The sequence below is a fragment of the Herpailurus yagouaroundi genome, unplaced genomic scaffold (genome assembly GCF_014898765.1).
Source record: "Herpailurus yagouaroundi ecotype Mexico unplaced genomic scaffold, PumYag 139, whole genome shotgun sequence".
Lineage (NCBI taxonomy): Eukaryota > Metazoa > Chordata > Mammalia > Carnivora > Felidae > Herpailurus > Herpailurus yagouaroundi.
The window spans coordinates 13,760,963-13,779,004 of NW_024412394.1; the positions used below are offsets into that span (position 1 = coordinate 13,760,963).

An 18,042-nucleotide genomic window follows, 5' to 3' on the forward strand; every position below is an offset into this window, starting at 1 on the left:
TCTCTCTCTCTCTCTCTCTCTCTCTCTCTCTCTCTCTCTCCCTCTCTCTCTCTCTCTCCCTCCCTGTCTCTCAGAAAGAAATAAAAACATTCAAAAATAAGTAAATAAAAAAATAATCTAAAACTCCAACCTGTGATCTAATGAAAAATATCTCTGGTTGAATGAGTGTGCATATTTTAATGTAATTATTAAGGCACTAAGTCAAGAAATCCACATTTTTAATCCCTCCACTACCATGTTGATCAGAGTAAGAATGCTCTTTAAAATTTCTCACTTTAGGGGGCGCCTGGGTGGCTCAGTGGGTTAAGCCTCCGACTTCAGCTCAGGTCTGTGAGTTCGAGCCCCGCGTTGGGCTCTGGGCTGATGGCTCAGAGCCTGGAGCCTGCTTCCGATTCCATGTCTCCCTCTCTCTCTGCCCCTCCCCCGTTCACACTCTGTCTCTCTCTCTGTCTCAAAAATAAATAAACGTTAAAAATTTTTTTTTAAAATTTCTCACTTTAATATTCTCATTTTGTGAAAAGAAAATGGAATTATTACTCATCAAGGAGCATAATTATGAGGGTTTATATTGTACAAAATTCAAATTTAATGCTTTTATTGACATCCATAGTTCAGAAATCATTCTTAGGTGATGAGACTTATGCTTTTTAATCATCTAAGAGTTGTTTTATAACGATTAGTTATTATGCGCTTTTATGCTGGGCTTGTTCACTTCTGAGCCTTCACTCTTGTGATGATACAGCTCTGGGAGGCTTTTGCAGAAGGATAAAGCATTTATGGCTCCATGTGGTCCACAGCTATGACAGTAGTGTGGCTTTTATAGAAAAAAATGCTGACGACTACTGAAAGCTGAAAGCTGATAGAAGTGCTTTGGGAGCAAATTCGCATTAATGGAAATACATAACTCTTGAGACATATTTTTCCAGGTATGTACCACCTGAATATTAGCTCAGCTATCTCTTTTGTTTCTCTTGTCTTCCAGACTTGCTTCTCCTTCTGTACTTCCTCTCTTGATTAAGGTCACCCCAACCCACCCGGATGCTTAGTCCAGAAACATCCACCTCACATTTTTCTCTACTACCTTTTTCACGAATGCTTTCTTTCCTAAACTTTTGCTTACTCTTCTAAACCTAAGTTTTAATAGTAGTCACTTCTTCATCCCTTCTTCTTGCTCTTTTGGTCATTGGGTTCTTTTTGAATCCATCTGAATGCCGTTGCCATGGTCCTGGCTTTATGATTGGTCTCCTGGATTAAGGAACGGCCTCCCCACTGGCTTCCTGGCCCTCATCTCTGCCTTCTTTCCTACCCTCTACACTGTTGACAGAATAATTTTCTTAAATGACTTCTGATGCTGTCACTAAAGGATTTGATGGTTCCTCATTGTCCATGGAAGAATCCCATTGCTTTCCTGTGGCACATAACCCACCTCATTTTGGCATCAGAGCATCAGAGCTGATGAGCTACATATATTGCTTTTCCATCACACACCTGTTGTTTCAACTTCGTGACCTTCCCAGTCATCTCCGAACATGCCTGGCTGTTTCATGCTTCCTGCTTTGGACCTACTATTTCTCTGTCTGGAATACTGTTCTTCCTCACCTCCTGGCAAGATCCACACCAAATGCCACCTTGTTTGTGATGCTCCCCAAAGTCCCTGGAGGGAGAGCTTATGACTTTTTGCCATAGGTTTGTAAAGTATATTTTGTAGACCTCAGAGGGAATACTTCTAGCATTAATGTATACCCTTTATATTTTCCATCTTCCGTAGTTAGACTTCCGATTCCCAAAGACCTTGTCTTGTTTGTCTTCCTTCATAACTGTCTCTGGATCCTCAAGTTTATTTGCATGAAACAGACCCAAGATAAATGTTTTCTGAATGAATGAAGAAATGAGGCTCAGAGAAGTTCAAGATTTTGCCAAATTTCAGAACATGAATCATGACAGAATTGGAGGAAGAACACAGATCTTCTGACTTTCAACCTACTTCATGCTCTTTCTGCCACAATGCTAAAGAATTTATTTTTCCCCAATTACAAATCTATTTGTGGAAAATAAAGAATGGAGTATGTGGAAAATCATTCGATCTTTTTTTTTTTTTTTGGTAGTTGCTAATACTTTGGTGTCCTTCCAGTGTTTTGACAAAATATTATACTTGCCTTTATGCAGATTTATCATAATTTCCTATCCCCTTCACTGTTGTTTGACATTGATACTGTTCCCATATTCTTTTTTTGGCTACTGTATGTACAAGTGCCATCAGCAAATTTGCACACCATGCTTTTTGCCTTACCAGCTCTTTCTATATGCTAGGGTCCCAGAAGTGTTGTAGTCCTACAATGATTTGGGTTTACCAGGCTTTTCAGCATTCCTTTCCACATTTTGTATACTTGTATGATCTCTTTAACTCATCCTGGCAGCCTCTGACTATTAGATAAATCCTCTCCTTGGTTTTGTGGTGACTCATGAGGGAGCTGATTCTCAGGGCACACCTATACCAAGTGCCTGACATCGATGCCCTCTGCACACCTTCATCCCTGTTTACTATTTATCTTTCAGGTATGAGTAATCATCCATTACTTAGCACTGCTTGAAACCTACATGCCTAAGGAGGAAAGCAGCCAGTTCAAAAAAGGTTTAGAGAAGCTGGCCAAGGTTTGGGGAAACCAATGAAAATGATTTAAAGTTTTAAAAAAAATTGGGTTTCAGGAGAAACCTGAGGGCTCATCTAAACATGTGAGTATGTAGCTCTGTGGGTGTGGTTTGGGGCATGGAGAGCCATCCTTACTCCCAAGAATCTGGCCTACTGACCTGGGTCCCTGCTTTTATTTCCTCCTGTGGGAGAGGTTACCTCTAGAAAAACCCTGTTAAAATGTATACTTACCTGGGATGACTAAATCACATCACCACTGGTATTCATTTTCACTTCACTGGGAGTCAGCTTATCTGATTGGTTAAGTGTTCCTTTTTGTCAGTGAAATGAATTTCTTAAGACCTAGGAAAGAGGGCCTTGATGTGAGAAAGGTTGCTTCAGAGTGAGGAGTTTTGTCCAAGGAGGGAGCTTCTAGACTGCAGCTGAAAGCAAGAGCCTGAGCATTTGGGCACAGCATGGGACATGACTCAGGAAAAGGACAGAAGGAATTCTGAAGGCAATTCTATTTAATTTTTAAGTTTATTTAAGGTCATTTAAACCTAGATCTCTCTCATTTATCTATCTTTCTATCTATCTAATCAATCAATCAATTTATTATCATTATTTTTGCTAGAGATGATGGCCAGCCTTTTCATATCTTTATGACAAGAAGGAGGAAAGGACAGAATGATGTAGTTAAAAGAGCCTGGATCGGGGTGAAAAGAGTCAGGGTCTTCCAATACCTTGGGGTGCCACTGTGGGGAAGCTACTTGGTATCTGGACAATTTCTTCTTCGATAAAAAAGGAAAATGATAACTTCTCTGCCTAGCTCGTAAAATTTTATGGTGGTAAGATGAAAGTTACCTGTGAAAATGTTCTGAGAGAATTAACCCCATACAAAGATCAACTCTTTCTTCTATTAGAAAAGCCATATGACATACCAAAAAAAAAAAAAAAAAAAAAAAAAAAATCACAGACCTGGGTTCAAATACCTGTGAGGTTAGGCAGGGTCCACTTTTAGCCCCTTACTTTTGTAAAAACATGAAGTCACTTCAATGTCACAGAACTACTTGATGACATTAAAAGAGTTAATGCAGTGGCACCTTGGTAGCTCAGTCGGTTGGGTGTTAGGCTCTTGATTTCGGCTCAGGTCATGATCTCCCCGTCGCTGGGTTTGAACCCCGTGTAGGGCTCTGTGCTGACAGCTTGGAGCCTGTTTGAGATTCTCTGTCTCCCTTTCTCTCTGCTGTGCGTGCGCGCTCTCTCTCAAAAATAAATAAAATAATAATAGTAATAATAATAATAAAAGAGTCAAGGCAGACATAGTGCCAGACACAGAGTAAACAGACAGTGACTATTTGTTTTATTCTCCTCTTCCCTTCCGTGATGTCTGACTCAGGCAGCACGGGCGGGATTGGTGAGTGACTAGGAGGTAAGACAGTGGGATGGCTAAATGACAGACAGACGCAATGGGATCATCCACCCCTGAGATCATCCGAAGTGTCTTCCCAGGCTGTTTGGGAGCTTTGGCAGCATTTTGCAGATCTCACTGGAAGCCTCAGCAACTCACTGCAAAACCTAATTATGCAAGTAATAGCTGCAGACTGTCGGCTGACAGCTGGTGATTGAAATACTCCTGAGTGGCTGATAAAGTCCTGCCTGGACTTCTGTTTCCTTTTGTTCGTGATTGCCACGATTCGTATTCCAGTATACCTTTGTTTTTTCCTAATCAGGATTTGTTACTCCCTAATCAAGCTATTATAAAATAGCTCTGGTCTCCCTCACTGATGTGTGTGCGTTTAAATTAAGCAAATGTTTGTTTCTGATGGAGCCACACAGAGAACATGTCCCAGCGTGCAGCTCACCTGCTCTTCCTGCCTGCTTTGTCTTTCATTAGTGACCTGTGCCTGTTGCCAATCAACGTATGGCTTTGGGCCGGAGGAATTTGACATAGAGATAGGAAGAGATATTTCGAAATTAAATTGTTAGCAAAGATGAGAATCTTTTTGTGAAATCTGGAACTTTGGAGTCCTTGCTGTCATGCCTGTTTGACTAGCTTTGACTCCTAGAGTCTGCAGGACTTCTGGGAACAGAGCCCATCCAAGTTCCCAAACCCTTGGAGATGTTTCAGAAGCCTCATTAGCCTGTGGCTTCCCCAAGGTAGTGAGGAGACAGGGAAAGAAGTTATCTTTGTGGTTGTTTAATTTCGAGCTGTTAGGACATTGCTTGCAAATGAGGAGCTCATTTTCTGTCTGTTGAATAAACACATACATTAAACATCTTAGGCACCTTTTTCAGATTTCGAAAGCAGACAGCAGAGAATGGGAGAGCATCTTCTAGTTTGGATGTTTTGGAAATACTATCTCTTTGCAGATCTAGCCAAGATACCAGTACCTTTATAAAGGAGAAGGGAAGTGGTTTCCTCCTCCTTTATAAAGGAGAAGGGAAGTGGTTTCTTAACTAAACAATAAAAAAACAAGTAACATTTTCTTTTTGGCACGTTTTACCTTGTGAAATGTCAGTGCTGATGTAATTGCCTTTTTTTTTTTTTTTTTGGTGTGAATCGCATGAGATGACTGTTTTTTCAGGTTGTATGTTCTTGAGAGATAAGCCTCCTCTGAAGTCAATGTCTGTAGCAAATTGTTTGGCTTGGGCTACACGAAAAGTAACATTTACAAACATTTGTTTTAGAGGGAAGAGTTACATTCCCAACCCCTCCCCCCCCACCCCCCTTGCATTTCAGAAAGGTGTGAGGCTGAGCTGGTGGAAGGAGGTCTGAACCATTAGAAACCAAAAGCTTTTCAGAAGGAAATCGGAAGAAGGTGGGAGGCGGTGGGGGTCCAAAGATTGGATTCTTGCTGTGTTTTCTTTTGTCTTCTTTCAAACTTTTTGCTTTCACAGGATTGGAAAAAGAGCTAATGACTATGGCTTAATATCAACAAGTCTGGAAGAAAATTGATTTTATTGAAGTCCACTTTCCTTAAAGAGCTGTGTTTAAGCAAAATGCCAAAAAAGCCAACTTTAGAAACTGTTTCTTCTAAGTAAAAGAATTAAGAAAAAGTTCAGAATGTACTTAGAGTTCCACTGTTGTTGAAACTTGGGCAAAGATAGCATTCCAGAGTTGTGGTCTCCAGTCCTTCCATGGCAAGCTAGTCCCGGATAGCAAAGAAGTTGTTAGAAAATTCTGGGCTCCAAAATTCTAATAGCAGAATAACTATCAAAAAAGTCCATACTGTAAGGTCTGTGAAGGGCATTACCACATATAGCACAAAGTGCTCATTTTGCCATGCATAAAAATAATTTTGTTAATAATCAGAATGCATATTGATAAAATTAAAACAGCTATGTTTAAAATTTAAAACAATGGGACCCTAAAATAAGGATCTTTTTTCAATATAACACCTTAACATTTTAAGCAAACAGTAGTTTTCATATTGTTTTGTTGAACTTATCTAGTTATTCAACTTCTTCCCAGCCCTTAAAAAAGAATCTATTTGAGTGTTTGGGCAGAACAGTGAAAGTTTGTTGTCTTCTATCATTCTTTAAATCTTTTTAAAAAGTAGCTTTAGTTAAAGAGCAAACGTTCTGTATAATGAGAATTTTAATATAAAACCAATGAAGGGGCACCTGACTGGCTCAGTTAGTAAAGCATGCGATTCTTTTCTTTTCTTTTTTTTTACACTTATTTATTTTTGAAAGACAGAGGGAGACAAGAGCACAAGTGGGGGAGGGGCAGAGAGAGAGGGAGACACAGAATCTGAAACAGGCTCTAGGCACCAGGCTCTGAGCTGTCAGCATAGAGCCTGAAGTGGGGCTAAAACGAACTGTGAGATCATGACCTGAGCTGAAGTTGGACGCTTAACCATCTGAGCCACCCAGGTACCCCAAGCATGTGATTCTTGATCTCAGGGTTGTGAGTTCAAGCCACACATTAGGCACGGAGCCTATTTAAAATAAAGTAAAATAGGGGCAACTGGATGGCTCAGTCAGTTAAGCGTCCAACATGATCTCAAGGTTTGTGATTTTGAGCCCCACGTTGGGCTCTGTGCTGACAGCTTGGAGACTGGAGCCTGCTTCTGTTTCTGTGTTTCCCTCTCTCTCTGCCTCACACATGTTCATGCTCTGTCTCACTCTCTCTCTCTCTCTCTCAAAAATAAAATGAACATAAAAAAATGAAATTAAATTTGTGTAAATCAGAAAAACATGGACTCATGTTCTGATTTTATGAAAATTATGCTAACAAATTCATCAGTGGCTTTTAATTTTTTTTTAAATTTTGACGGTTTTACCCAAAGCAGTAACTGCATTGGTGATCATTGTGGTAAGACTGATGATTTTCATACTGAATTGTTATCCATTTGGAAGACTTGGAAAAAAAGGATGCCAACGTGGCTGAAATTTTTTTTGTAAATTTTTTTTTTAATGTTTTATTTTATTTTTGAGACAGAGAGAGACAGAGCATGAGTGGGTGAGGGGCAGAGAGAGAGAGAGGGAGACACAGAATCCGAAGCAGGCTCCAGGCTCTGAGCTGTCAGCACAGAGCCCGACGCGGGGCTCGAACTCACAGATGGTGAGATCGTGACCTGGGCCGAAGTCAGAAGCTCAACCGACTGAGCCACCCAGGCGCCCCCAATGTGGCTGAAATTTATTTGAAATTGTATGCCCATGTGGGTTGCAACTAAATATACTTAAAACTGATGAGCAACAACATAATCCTTGTGCTTAAAGAACTAGGGACCTTCAGCAGAAAGCCTTTTTTTTTCTTTCTATATCACAATATTGTTTATTATGTGAATTTTTAAAAACTATTTATTTATTTTTGAGAGAGAGAGAGAGATAGGGAGTGAGCAGGGGAGGGGCAGAGAGAGAGGGAGACAGAGAACCCCAAGCAGCATCCACATTGTCAGCTCAGAGCCCGACGTGGGGCTCAACCTCACGAACCATGAGATCATGACCTGAGCTGAAATCAAGAGTTGGACGCTTAGCTGACTGAGCCACCTAGTCACTCCATTATGTGAATTTTTTACAATACAAACAAAAAATATATATATGGAAATACAATATCTGAATACAGCTAAATGCAGAATGGTGACTTTTTTTTTTCTTTTCAAGAGGCCAGGATTCCATTTCTAGTAAAACAAAGAGACTGCACATAGGTAGAAATAGGTTGGTCGTTAGCCTCACAATTAGAAAACCACTGAAAGAGGCTGCAGCAGGCAATGTAGAATATTGTAAATAACCTTTGGATTTCAGTGGAATTTCAGTTAGGTTAGTATTTCAACATAGGAAATATGGCTAAAAAGACATTTTGCCTAGTCTTTAAAATAATGGCCTTATTAGCTGTAGAATTATGCACAAATAGGATAAAAGCTATTCCTTTCTGGCTAAAAATGGTCAAAGAGCAAATATCAGCCATTGCAAAAGCTCCTGTCTTTCTTGATGACATCCAAGTCTTCTGAACCCTGCCGTCTAAAAGCAAAGAAATATCAAATACATTTCAAAGAGGATTTCACCCAAAATGAAAAATATTAAAATTATTAAAATTTACTATTAAAAAATAGAGATCTGATATAGATCAGATCTGATAGAGCACAGATCAGATATAAATCATCAGTGTTTCTTGCCCGCTTTGCCTTCCTTTCTTCTTTCCTCTTTCCTCAATGAGTATATTGTGGGCACCACCATGTTTCTAGCGCTATTCTAGGTGCCAACGAATCATTTTAGTTTTGAGATCAATTTTGGCAACAATAACGGTAGCAGGACTTGTCTAAGATCAGTTTGGGAAGTTTGCTACCTACCTACGAAAATCCAGTTGGGTGGGAATGAGATAATAGGCCAAGCCTGGTGCTTACTCTCCTTCGAAAGATGTCTCTGGGCTGAGTTTGCACATAGGCACCCCAACTCAGCTTCCACCACAGCCACCCACACGTTTCTCAGGCCTGCCTAACCCAGGGAGTGAACCATCCTTCTGGATCCCTGAACGCGGGCTATTATTCATTACACCCCAGCAGGCAGCTTCCTTTGGAAGGATTCCTACCTCAGGTGTCAGGTTGCCTGTGCTTCCTGGCACCAGCCGCTCACACCTGCAGCCTCCTGGTGAGGTCCATGGGAGGCCACAGGGACGCCACTTCTGGGGCAGAGAAGTCTGAGTTGACAGCACTCAGGACAGAACCCAGACTCATGGGCTGACTGCAGTGAGAGACTTTGAAAGCTTCAGATTGGAGACACTTTGCTTTTTCATTTATTTTTATAGAAGCAAGAAAGGCAGCGGTGTGGAAGACGATGACTCACATGCTTTTGCTCTACTGCTTAGTGTTTCTTTTGCCCACAGAATCCTGCAGGACATTATGCCAGGTAAGCAAAGGGAGGTGGGAGAAGGAACCGGTAGGGAGAGAGCAAATGGAAACGAAAACCCGTCTGTTAGGCAGCTCGTAGTTACCTGTGCTCAAGTGTAGGGAGAAGATAGTGGTCCAGCCAGAAGAAATTACAGCTATGGGTAACCAAAATCTGTTTTAGCTAATAGCCTCAGACTATTTTTCTTTTGATTTTTTCTACAAGTTTCCGAGATGCAATGAGGCTCAAATGATTTAAGGGTGATAAACTCTTTTTTTTTTTTTTTTTCATATCCTTTGACGGTGATGACTTTTCATTGCTCACCACTGGACAGTGCTACTTCCATAGAGGCACTTGAAAGTGTGGGGGCGGTGAGGGATGTCACAATGACTGGGAGATACTTAATGGCATTTAGTGGGCAGGTCCTAGGAATGGTCTGGCTCAATGAGGCATTGTCCCACCCAGAATGAAAATCGTGAGAGTGAACACAGTGGATGGGCCGGAAGGAGAAATGAGAAACTCTGACAGCCAATGGTTAATCAAGGTTTAACTGGGGTAAGGTTTGTAGCAATGTACTATTTGTAAGTTTTGTGGGGCAGTGAGCCTTATGACTCTCTCTAGAATATTTTCACTCATACCATAAGTCATTTTAATGTCCTTAACAGTTACTTACTTCAAATTAGGTGTGGAGAATCATTGAGCGATCGAGAGAGGGAGAGAAGGACTAAGACTACTTAGACCTGCTTAGGAACAGTGTATTATTATTGGACTACAAGTTCTGGACAGGAGTTCCATCTCTTACATTCAGATAGGGAAACTGAGGCCCATGGTGTGGAATGTGATTTTCTTGAGGTTCCATATCTACCCAGCCACAGGACCAAGGCCAGGGCCCTGGTTTCTTCAGATTCTGTTTCCTGTTCTTTCCACTTTAATAAGCGCCTTCTTAGCGAAAGCCTCTTTAGGAAAGAATGACTTTGGAAATTCTTTCTGGGAATTTCCAAATGATATTTACTTTATCTTCTGAGTGGTGTGCCACTGGATGGGAATCTTCTCCATGACTTCCCTTTTCCCCAGCACTGAACTGGTGTCTGGCTTCTGGGAGAGGCTAAGACTCTTTCTGAAAGACCTCTTTCAGAAGACATCCTGACCCCACAGTTTGGTTCTCTTCCCCTTCTTCATTTCCTCATCCATATTTTCCCACAAGGCAGAACTTAAAGAGTAGGCAGAGCCTGGGAGATTGACTTTGTTTTCTTGGTTATTGGGGATCAAGTTATGAGCATTCCATCCTTTTCTTCTCAATTTAGAAGTTGCTGGATGCTGAGTTTCTGAGTGCTACCCCTCTCCTGACCTGTCTACGCACTCAGGCAGCTTTTCAGTTGAGCAGATTACAGGTTTTCAAAGGGTCTTTTTCCTCCTGTTATGTTGAAGATTGTAGACCTTTTTTTTTTCTTTTTGTAGATAGAGAGAGCACTAGTGGAGAAGAGGGGCAGAGGTATTGAAAGAGAGAGAGAGAGAGAGAGAGAGAGAGAGAGAGAGAGAGAGAGAGAAGCCCAACACAGGGCTCAATCCCATGACTCTGGGTTCATGACCTGAGCTGAAATCAAGAGCTGGACGCTCAACCGCCTGAGCCACCCAGGCGCTCCTGAAGATTGAGGACATCTGAAGCTCAAGTGGCTCATATAGGATGCCACCCTAGAAATGAAATGACCAGGAGTCATATATGGATGTGCTTTGGCAAATTCACTGGGAAGAAGTAAATCAGATCTTTCACTTAAGAAGGTAGAATTTCTAGAATTCTTTGTAAATAGCATGCCACGGTCTTCTGCCCACATATGTGATCAATATAATGTGACTTCACTGGAGTCTGTATAATGGGCCAAGTATTATCTGGAGTCGTTCACTTTTTTTTTTTTTTAAAGGCTTTATTAAGTAATTTCTACACCCAACGTGGGGCTCGGACTTATAACCTCAGAATCAACAGTTGCACACTCCACTGACCAAGCCAGCCAAGCACCCCTGGAATTTCACTTTTAAGTGCTTTATTGTGGTGTATTAGAGACCATGACCCTCTCAGGATGAGTTTAGAGCATCACCTCCCTACACCCTACATCCTCCTCTGCTCTCTCCACATGCATATGGGATGGCTTGGTGGAAAGAACAGTGTTGTAGGATTGAGAAGAGCTGGGTTCTAGTTCCAACTCTAAGAGGAGCCCCCTGCATGGTTTCGTGTAAATCACCTCATCTATCAAAGATGCGCTTTCTTTATTTATAAAATAAGAAGGTCTTTCAAAAGTAAAAAAAAAAAAAATGCCATTTTATTATTTTTGTTGGGGTCAAAAGCCTTTGAGTCTCCCAGGTATGAAATAAGGCTTGAATCTGTAGACCGTAAAATGGGAAGTCAGCTTGCCTCAGTGCTTTGAAGGATATTGTAACTCATGAGGCCGCAGTGATACCCTTCACTTTAGACAGACCCTAAATGCTCAATTCAGATTCTCTTAAATTCTTATTTGGTAGAGAAAATGGAAGTGTCAGGCTTGCTTCTTGATAACACAGAGAGAAACAATATAGTGAAGGAGAGAGGGACATGACCTCTACATGTTAGTCACACAGTTGAGTCACTGAATTTCTTAATTCCTTCCCTAGTGGTTTAGATCTTGGAATGCAAGTTGGAGAATTGGACCATGGCTCTTCCCAGCCACAAGAGAGCAAACTTCTGGTACAAACACAGGAAGTTTCAGTCTCTCTCTCTCTCTCTCCCCACGTACACACGCATGCACATGTATGTCAGTATATGCATACAAGCTAATATGTATATACACATATATGTACAAGACACAGAACTAGCATCTTAGGGGGGTATAAAAAACACAGTACAAAACCCATGTTCTTAAGGAACATACAATTTAAATGAGGAGATAATATGCATATATAAAAATGATTAGAGAGTAAAAAGCAGGAAGGTGAGTATATGTGAAGCATTGAATGAGAGATATAGTGGTGTAGACAACAAATCCTACAGGAGACAGAGAGGGAAGGATGTACCATTTAAAACTGGAAAGACTTCTTGGAAGGGATGAACTTGAGCTTTGTATGTAATAGTCAGTAAGTTCATATTCAGAGAATAGTAACAGGAGCTAAATCTTAAATACCACTTACGATATTCCAGGCCCCATTCTAAGTGTTTTCCATAGCTGATCTCATTTATTCTTCATTAAAGTGCTCTGAGGTATCACACAATTCTAATAGTATCATTCTCGCCCTACTTTATCGATGAGGGCCCTGAGGCCCAGAGAGAGGAACTTTTTCAAGGTCTCAAGTAGAGGTGTTGGGATTTGGACCCAGGCGGTCTGCTCCAAGAGTATACCCTTCGACCACAATATGATACTGCTGCTCAGTGAGGGGTCTAGTCTGATGAATGGGTGGGCTAGAGAAGGGTTTTTAATCAGGAGGGGTGGGAAACGCTCAGGATAGGGGGAAGCCAGATGTGAAGAGACTTCTGTAAAAGGAGAAGAATACAGGGGTTCCTGGATGGCTCAGTTGCTTACGTGTCTGACTCTTGATTTCGTCTCACGTCATGATCTCACAGTTTGTGAGATTGAGCCCTGAGTCTGGCTGTGTGCTGACAGTGTGGAGCTGGCTTGGGATTTTTCTCTCTGTCTGTCTGTCTGTCTCTGCCCCTCCTGCCCTCTCTCTCAAAATAAAATTAAAAACATTTTTTTTAAAGAAAAAGAATACCAAATTACAAATACAAGATTGAGCGTAAAGTGAGAATCTACTTAGGAAAGTAATTGCAACAAATTTCAAATTTAGAAATGCCGAAGAGAATTAGATTCGGTAATTACTCAGCATTATTCAGTAATAAATCCAGTAAAATAGCAATATTTTAATTAATGAACTGCCCACATTTTTGTCTCTACATTTTTAGCTGCATGCTTGCATGCCAATAATTTTGTAATATTTTTTTCTAGAGAGAAAGTAGAAAAATTATTCAGTTTTCACTCTAGCATTGCTGATTCAATTTGTTTTTTATTATTGCTAGTTTAGAAGAATATCTTTCAGCTTCTCGTTTCATTATTAGTAACGCCATGTAAATATGTAAGACTTTTGTCAGCTTTGGGAAAACATCTAACGAGTTTCTTTCATATATGACCTGCGAAGTGTCCAGAACACTTAGAATTTTCTTGTTCTGTGACTGATTGTAACTACTCTTAAAGTAAATACCATTTATATGTTGATGTCCTCCTTGTAATGTGCTGATGACTGCAAATTACACAAATATATGCTATTAAATTCAAACTAGATGTATCCCCAACTCAACTTCTACTCCTCCAGATTCTCTAGTGCTATCCAGAATGAGGGAGAGTGTGAAGTAAGGAAAGGTGAAGTGGCAAAAAATAATGGTCTGAACAGATGGTGGTTAAGCTATTTTGCTTTTGAAATGTTAATAAAATACACGATCATGTGAACACATTGCTAAACCCTCTCTCAGTGCTTGGAAGGGGCCCATACACACAAGGAATTCTATAGCCTAACCTTCATTAATCTCCACGTAAGCTCACCTCTGCTCCTGGTGCATATCTTGGATAGAATGTTGATCCTTCTTGCCGGACTGCTCCTGCTGAGTAGCAGTGGGAGAGAAAGCCATCCAGGCTGATGAGGAATGGGGCCACTGGGGACTTACTTCGTGGTCTCAGCTTTTGGAGGCATCTTGGCATCAGGGCTGAGTCCGATGTGGCTGTTAGTCTGTGACTAGAATGAATCATTGGGCTGGCATATCAATAATTACTTTTCATGTGAATTTTGATTTTCCCTTTCTAGGTTGCTAACAAAAGCAAGGAGGTGTCTCCCAGGCCACAAGGTATGTCGGCAGCGGTTAGTAATCAAATGGAAGTTTTTATGTTTATTATTGTAATAGCCAGGCTCAGCCCTCTGTTTATTGGCATGGCAGACGGGACGCCTGGATGGCTGGCATGTGGATTGTTTATCTTTCTCCTATTAAATTGTACTTTTGACCCCTGCTCCCCTCTCCTCTCAGCACCTTCTGCTCCATCCTGGCCTGAGAGTTCTTTGCCATAAACTCTTTAATTGAGCCAACTCAGATGGGAGCAGTGGCTAGGAACAGGTCTGTGAGAATTCGTTGATAACATACTCATTCCAGAGCTGGGAGCTTTCTCCAAGAACATCAAGCGCAGTGGCTTCCATACTGTGTTCTGGGAAGCTGGAGGGGTTACAGGACGTGTCCAGCGGGTTCCTGTGGAGTGTGACAGACCTAGTGAACTGAACACGGGCTCTTGCTTCTCACTTCAACTGGGATAGTTCCACTTTTATCTGCTTTATATGTGTGAGTTCTGGATAATGTTTTGTTGGAAGCAATAGGTGTTTGCCACCGAAATAATATGACAATCACTGATCTATTTCCATCTTCCCCCACTTTGCAAAGAAAACACACCTGATGTCCGCAGGGTTTACGTGCCCTCGCTGTGCTGACGTCTTGGTGATTGGCCCATGCAGCCCAGAGCCCCAGCCTCTCCACCTGATGCTGATACCTTTTATTTCCCCAGGCGTATGCGATGGCGTCTGTGTGGACAATTCCCACTGCAGTCAACCTTGCCCTCCAGACTCACAGGGAAATATGGGGTTCTTATGCAGGCAGAAGAAATGGCACAAGATCACTGAAACCTGTCAGACTCTTAATGCCTTCAACATCTTTGAGGTAATATCCTTTCTCTCGCACACAGAGTGGAGTCCCCACATTAGCAATGCATTGCATGGTCAATAAGAGAGAGGGAGAGCACAAGGCAGGGCTGGTAGGCGAGTGTGTTTGTACGTGAATACATAAACACACGCTCATCTTCTCTCCCTGCACAAGGAGGGAGATCCTAACTGTGGGCATCTAAAAGTTTGTACTCTGGTCTCCCACACGCTCCATGACACAAAGAAACCTGATCCTGAGGTCAGAGCTAGAGAAGTTTTCTGGAAGGATCATGGCCTACTTCTCCATCTTTGCTCATAGCTTTTTAACATATTTTTATTTATTTATGTTGAGATAGAGAAAGCGCAAGTGGGAAGGGGAAAGATAGAGAGGGAGAGAGAATCCCAAGCAGGCTCTGCACTGTCAGTGCAGAGCCCGATGTGGGGCTCGAATTCACGAACCGTGAGATCATGACCTGAGCCGAAGTCGGATGCTTAACCGACTGAGCCACCAGGCACCCCAGCTTTTAGCTTTTTAATACGGAGCTGTGATATTTAACATAGCTTTCGCTGACCAGAAGCACGGGCAACCCTGAGAACTTTTAGATATGCAGAATTCAGACCCCATCCCAGATCTGTTGAATCTGAATTTTCATGGTATCAATCACCTCAGGTGATTTCTGTGCTCAGTAAAGCATGAGAAGCAAGCTGACCAAAGGGAAGGACTTCGTCATCAAACAAATGAGCACATTTCCATATATACTTAAGTAATTACACATTTAAAAAAATCACATGTTTGATAAAATCAGGACAAATACTTTTTGTTCTCTTTGTGTTTCATTTACTCCTCTTCTTTCTTGTTTTTTTAAAATTTTTTGAATGTTTATTTATTTTTGAGAGAGGGAGAGAGAGAGAGACAGCATGAGTGGGGGAGAGAGAGACAGAGGGAGACACAGAATCCAAAGCAGGCTCCAGGCTCTGAGCCGTCAGCACAGAGTCCGACCCGGGGCTCAAACTCACAAATGGTGAGATCAGACCTGAGCTGAAGTCGGACCCTTAATAGACTGAGCCACCCAGGTGTCCCTTTTGTACTCTTTTTCTCCTAGAGGCTTTACCTTTTCTGAAGTTCAGCTCCTGATTCCTTCAGAGGAGCCAATGCTTTAGCATCTAGGAACATCCCCCTTCAGTGGTTTTGCAGGTGGCCACGGGGAGTGCCAGTGGATTCTTCACCTGAAGTCCCTGAGCAGACTTCAAAGGCTGCCCTCTCCAGGGTGTCTGTCACCGGCCTACCCCTAATTTGAGGGACCTTTGCAAAGATACTCACAGAAAGCCACGTACCACACACTTTAATATCTAAATGCTTTCAATCAAGCTTACAGACCACTAAGTAGAATATATTCTGCTGACCTTTCATCCCAGATTCCGTCCTGCACCTGTAGGGTGGTGGAAAGCCAAGGCCACCTGTTCATAACCCTGGAAGCAGAGGTCCCTGTGCCACCTGTTGGGCCTAGTGGCCAGCACCCCGGTGGCTTGGTCCATCCTTGGTAGCATTTCTAAGAAGTTCCCAGGGGATGTCTATGCTGTTGGATGGAGGGCCATGCAGGCCCTGGAAGTGGACTTGGGGTTGCTAAGCAGGGACTTTGAGTGTCTAGATGCAGGGGCATGAGTTCTGAGTAGGCGTATCCTCTAGGCCCATGCAGACTTTTTGTCTTGTGAAGGGCCAGGCTAGAGGAGGCCAGAAAGGGGTCCTTTGAAGTAAGGGCTGGCAGTTTTTTGTTTTTCTTTTTTTTTTTTATGTCAAGGGCCAGACAGTTAATATTTTAGTCCTTGTGGGTCATGGGGTCTCTATTGCGAGTATTTGACCCTGCCGTTGTGGCATGAAAGCCGCCATAGACAATACTTAAACAAATGAGCAGACTGGGTCCCAATAAAACTTTATTTACAAAAAACAGGCAGCCAGTCGGGGGCCGTGTTTGCCACTCCTACACAGAAGTGTGGGCCCCAGAGCCTGAATCTGTAGGAGATACTGTTGATCATTATTTTCAGTCATTCTTTTGTCTTGGTGTCAGTTGATTCATCTAAATCTAGTTCAGAATTTCCATTTTTTAAAATACGCTCGTGCCTCATGCTCTGCCCCTCAGGAATAGTAAAAATAAGCTTAAATGACACTAGAAATGTATCTACGTGCACAGGACATATATACGATATAGAGACACAGAAGGGGTCTGAAGTGGTATGCTAAAGATAACATTTACTCTCTGGAGGGAGGGGATTAAGGAGCAGGCAGCTGGCAAGCTGGGACTTTCATTTTCTGTCCGTGTGCCTTGGTATTGGGCAAGTTATTCCACAGCAGATGTGACTTTGAAGATGTGAAATTGAAAAACACGCTGAAATACACAATTGTGTGATAAGGCTGTCCTCAGTTTTAGTAAAGGTGCTTTTATTTTCAAAACAAAAGTAACATAATCAAAACTTTCTTTTTGCCATTTCTTAGACAAATTTATATTCGATCCAACCACTAGGAGGAAATACAAAAGTAGATGAGTATGCCAGAAAGCCTGAGACCATCACAGACAGGCTGATGCAAACGTGTCCGAAGGATTTGTCCTGTGTAATCAGGAACATTCGGCAGTCTCCCCGGATCCCGGGAAACATCGCTGTCATTGTGCAGCTCTTACACAACATATCCACAGTGTTATTGACAGATGTTGACGTGGCGAAGATGAAGGTGAGTAGCCTTGATTTGGCAGAATGATACCTCAGTGGAAAGGAATGCAGGTTGATTGGAATATTCGGTGGGCTTTTGGGGTCCGAGGACCACCTCTTTCACATCAGTATCTGTAATGTGTAGCATAACAATAAGGGTTCAATAAATGCTCAATACATGTTCACTGAACAAGGAACAAAAGACATAGAAAAGTGAACATGCTCCATCAGTAAGCATTTAGAGACAGCACTTATTGGGTACTGGATCAGATACCGGAATAAGCTTTCCAATGTGTATTTTAGCTACTGGAAACCTCTAAGAACCATTCTGGTTCTTGCAGAGACTTTTCTTACTTTTATTTTTGAGTCAGAAGAACAGATTGCTAAAATAGAAAATGACTGAATGCAAAGAAAACAGCCATACATATGTGCTGCAGAAGTGTGAAATGGAATTGGACTTGTTTCCTTTCCTTTCCGTTCCTTTCCTTTCCTTTCCTTTCCTTTCCTTTCCTTTCTTTTTTCTTCTCTTCTCTTCTCTTCTCTTCTCTTCTCTTCTCTTCTCTTCTCTTCTCTTCCCTTCCCTTCCCTTCCCTTCCCTTCCTTTCCTTTCCTTTCCTTTTTCCTTTCCTTTCCTTTCCTTTCCTTTCTTTTTTCTTCTCTTCTCTTCTCTTCCCTTCCCTTCC

General features: G+C 41.9%; 1 protein-coding gene across 3 annotated transcripts in view; it reads left to right on the top strand.

The window, feature by feature from the left end:
- LOC121029552 (adhesion G-protein coupled receptor F2) overlaps positions 1 to 18,042 on the top strand; it is a 46,777-nt gene that overhangs the window by 6,411 nt on the left and 22,324 nt on the right. The window contains exons 1-5 of one of the 3 annotated variants that reach the window (XM_040473716.1): positions 2,628 to 2,733; positions 8,883 to 8,983; positions 13,781 to 13,820; positions 14,524 to 14,675; positions 17,148 to 17,381. In XM_040473716.1, the coding sequence (XP_040329650.1) occupies positions 8,912 to 8,983; positions 13,781 to 13,820; positions 14,524 to 14,675; positions 17,148 to 17,381 (498 nt within the window). In that variant the 5' untranslated portion in view covers positions 2,628 to 2,733; positions 8,883 to 8,911. Of the gene's footprint in view, positions 1 to 2,627; positions 2,734 to 8,882; positions 8,984 to 9,257; positions 9,518 to 13,780; positions 13,821 to 14,523; positions 14,676 to 17,147; positions 17,382 to 18,042 lie in introns of those variants that run through there. The other 2 variants (XM_040473715.1, XM_040473717.1) reach the window with 2 other exon arrangements.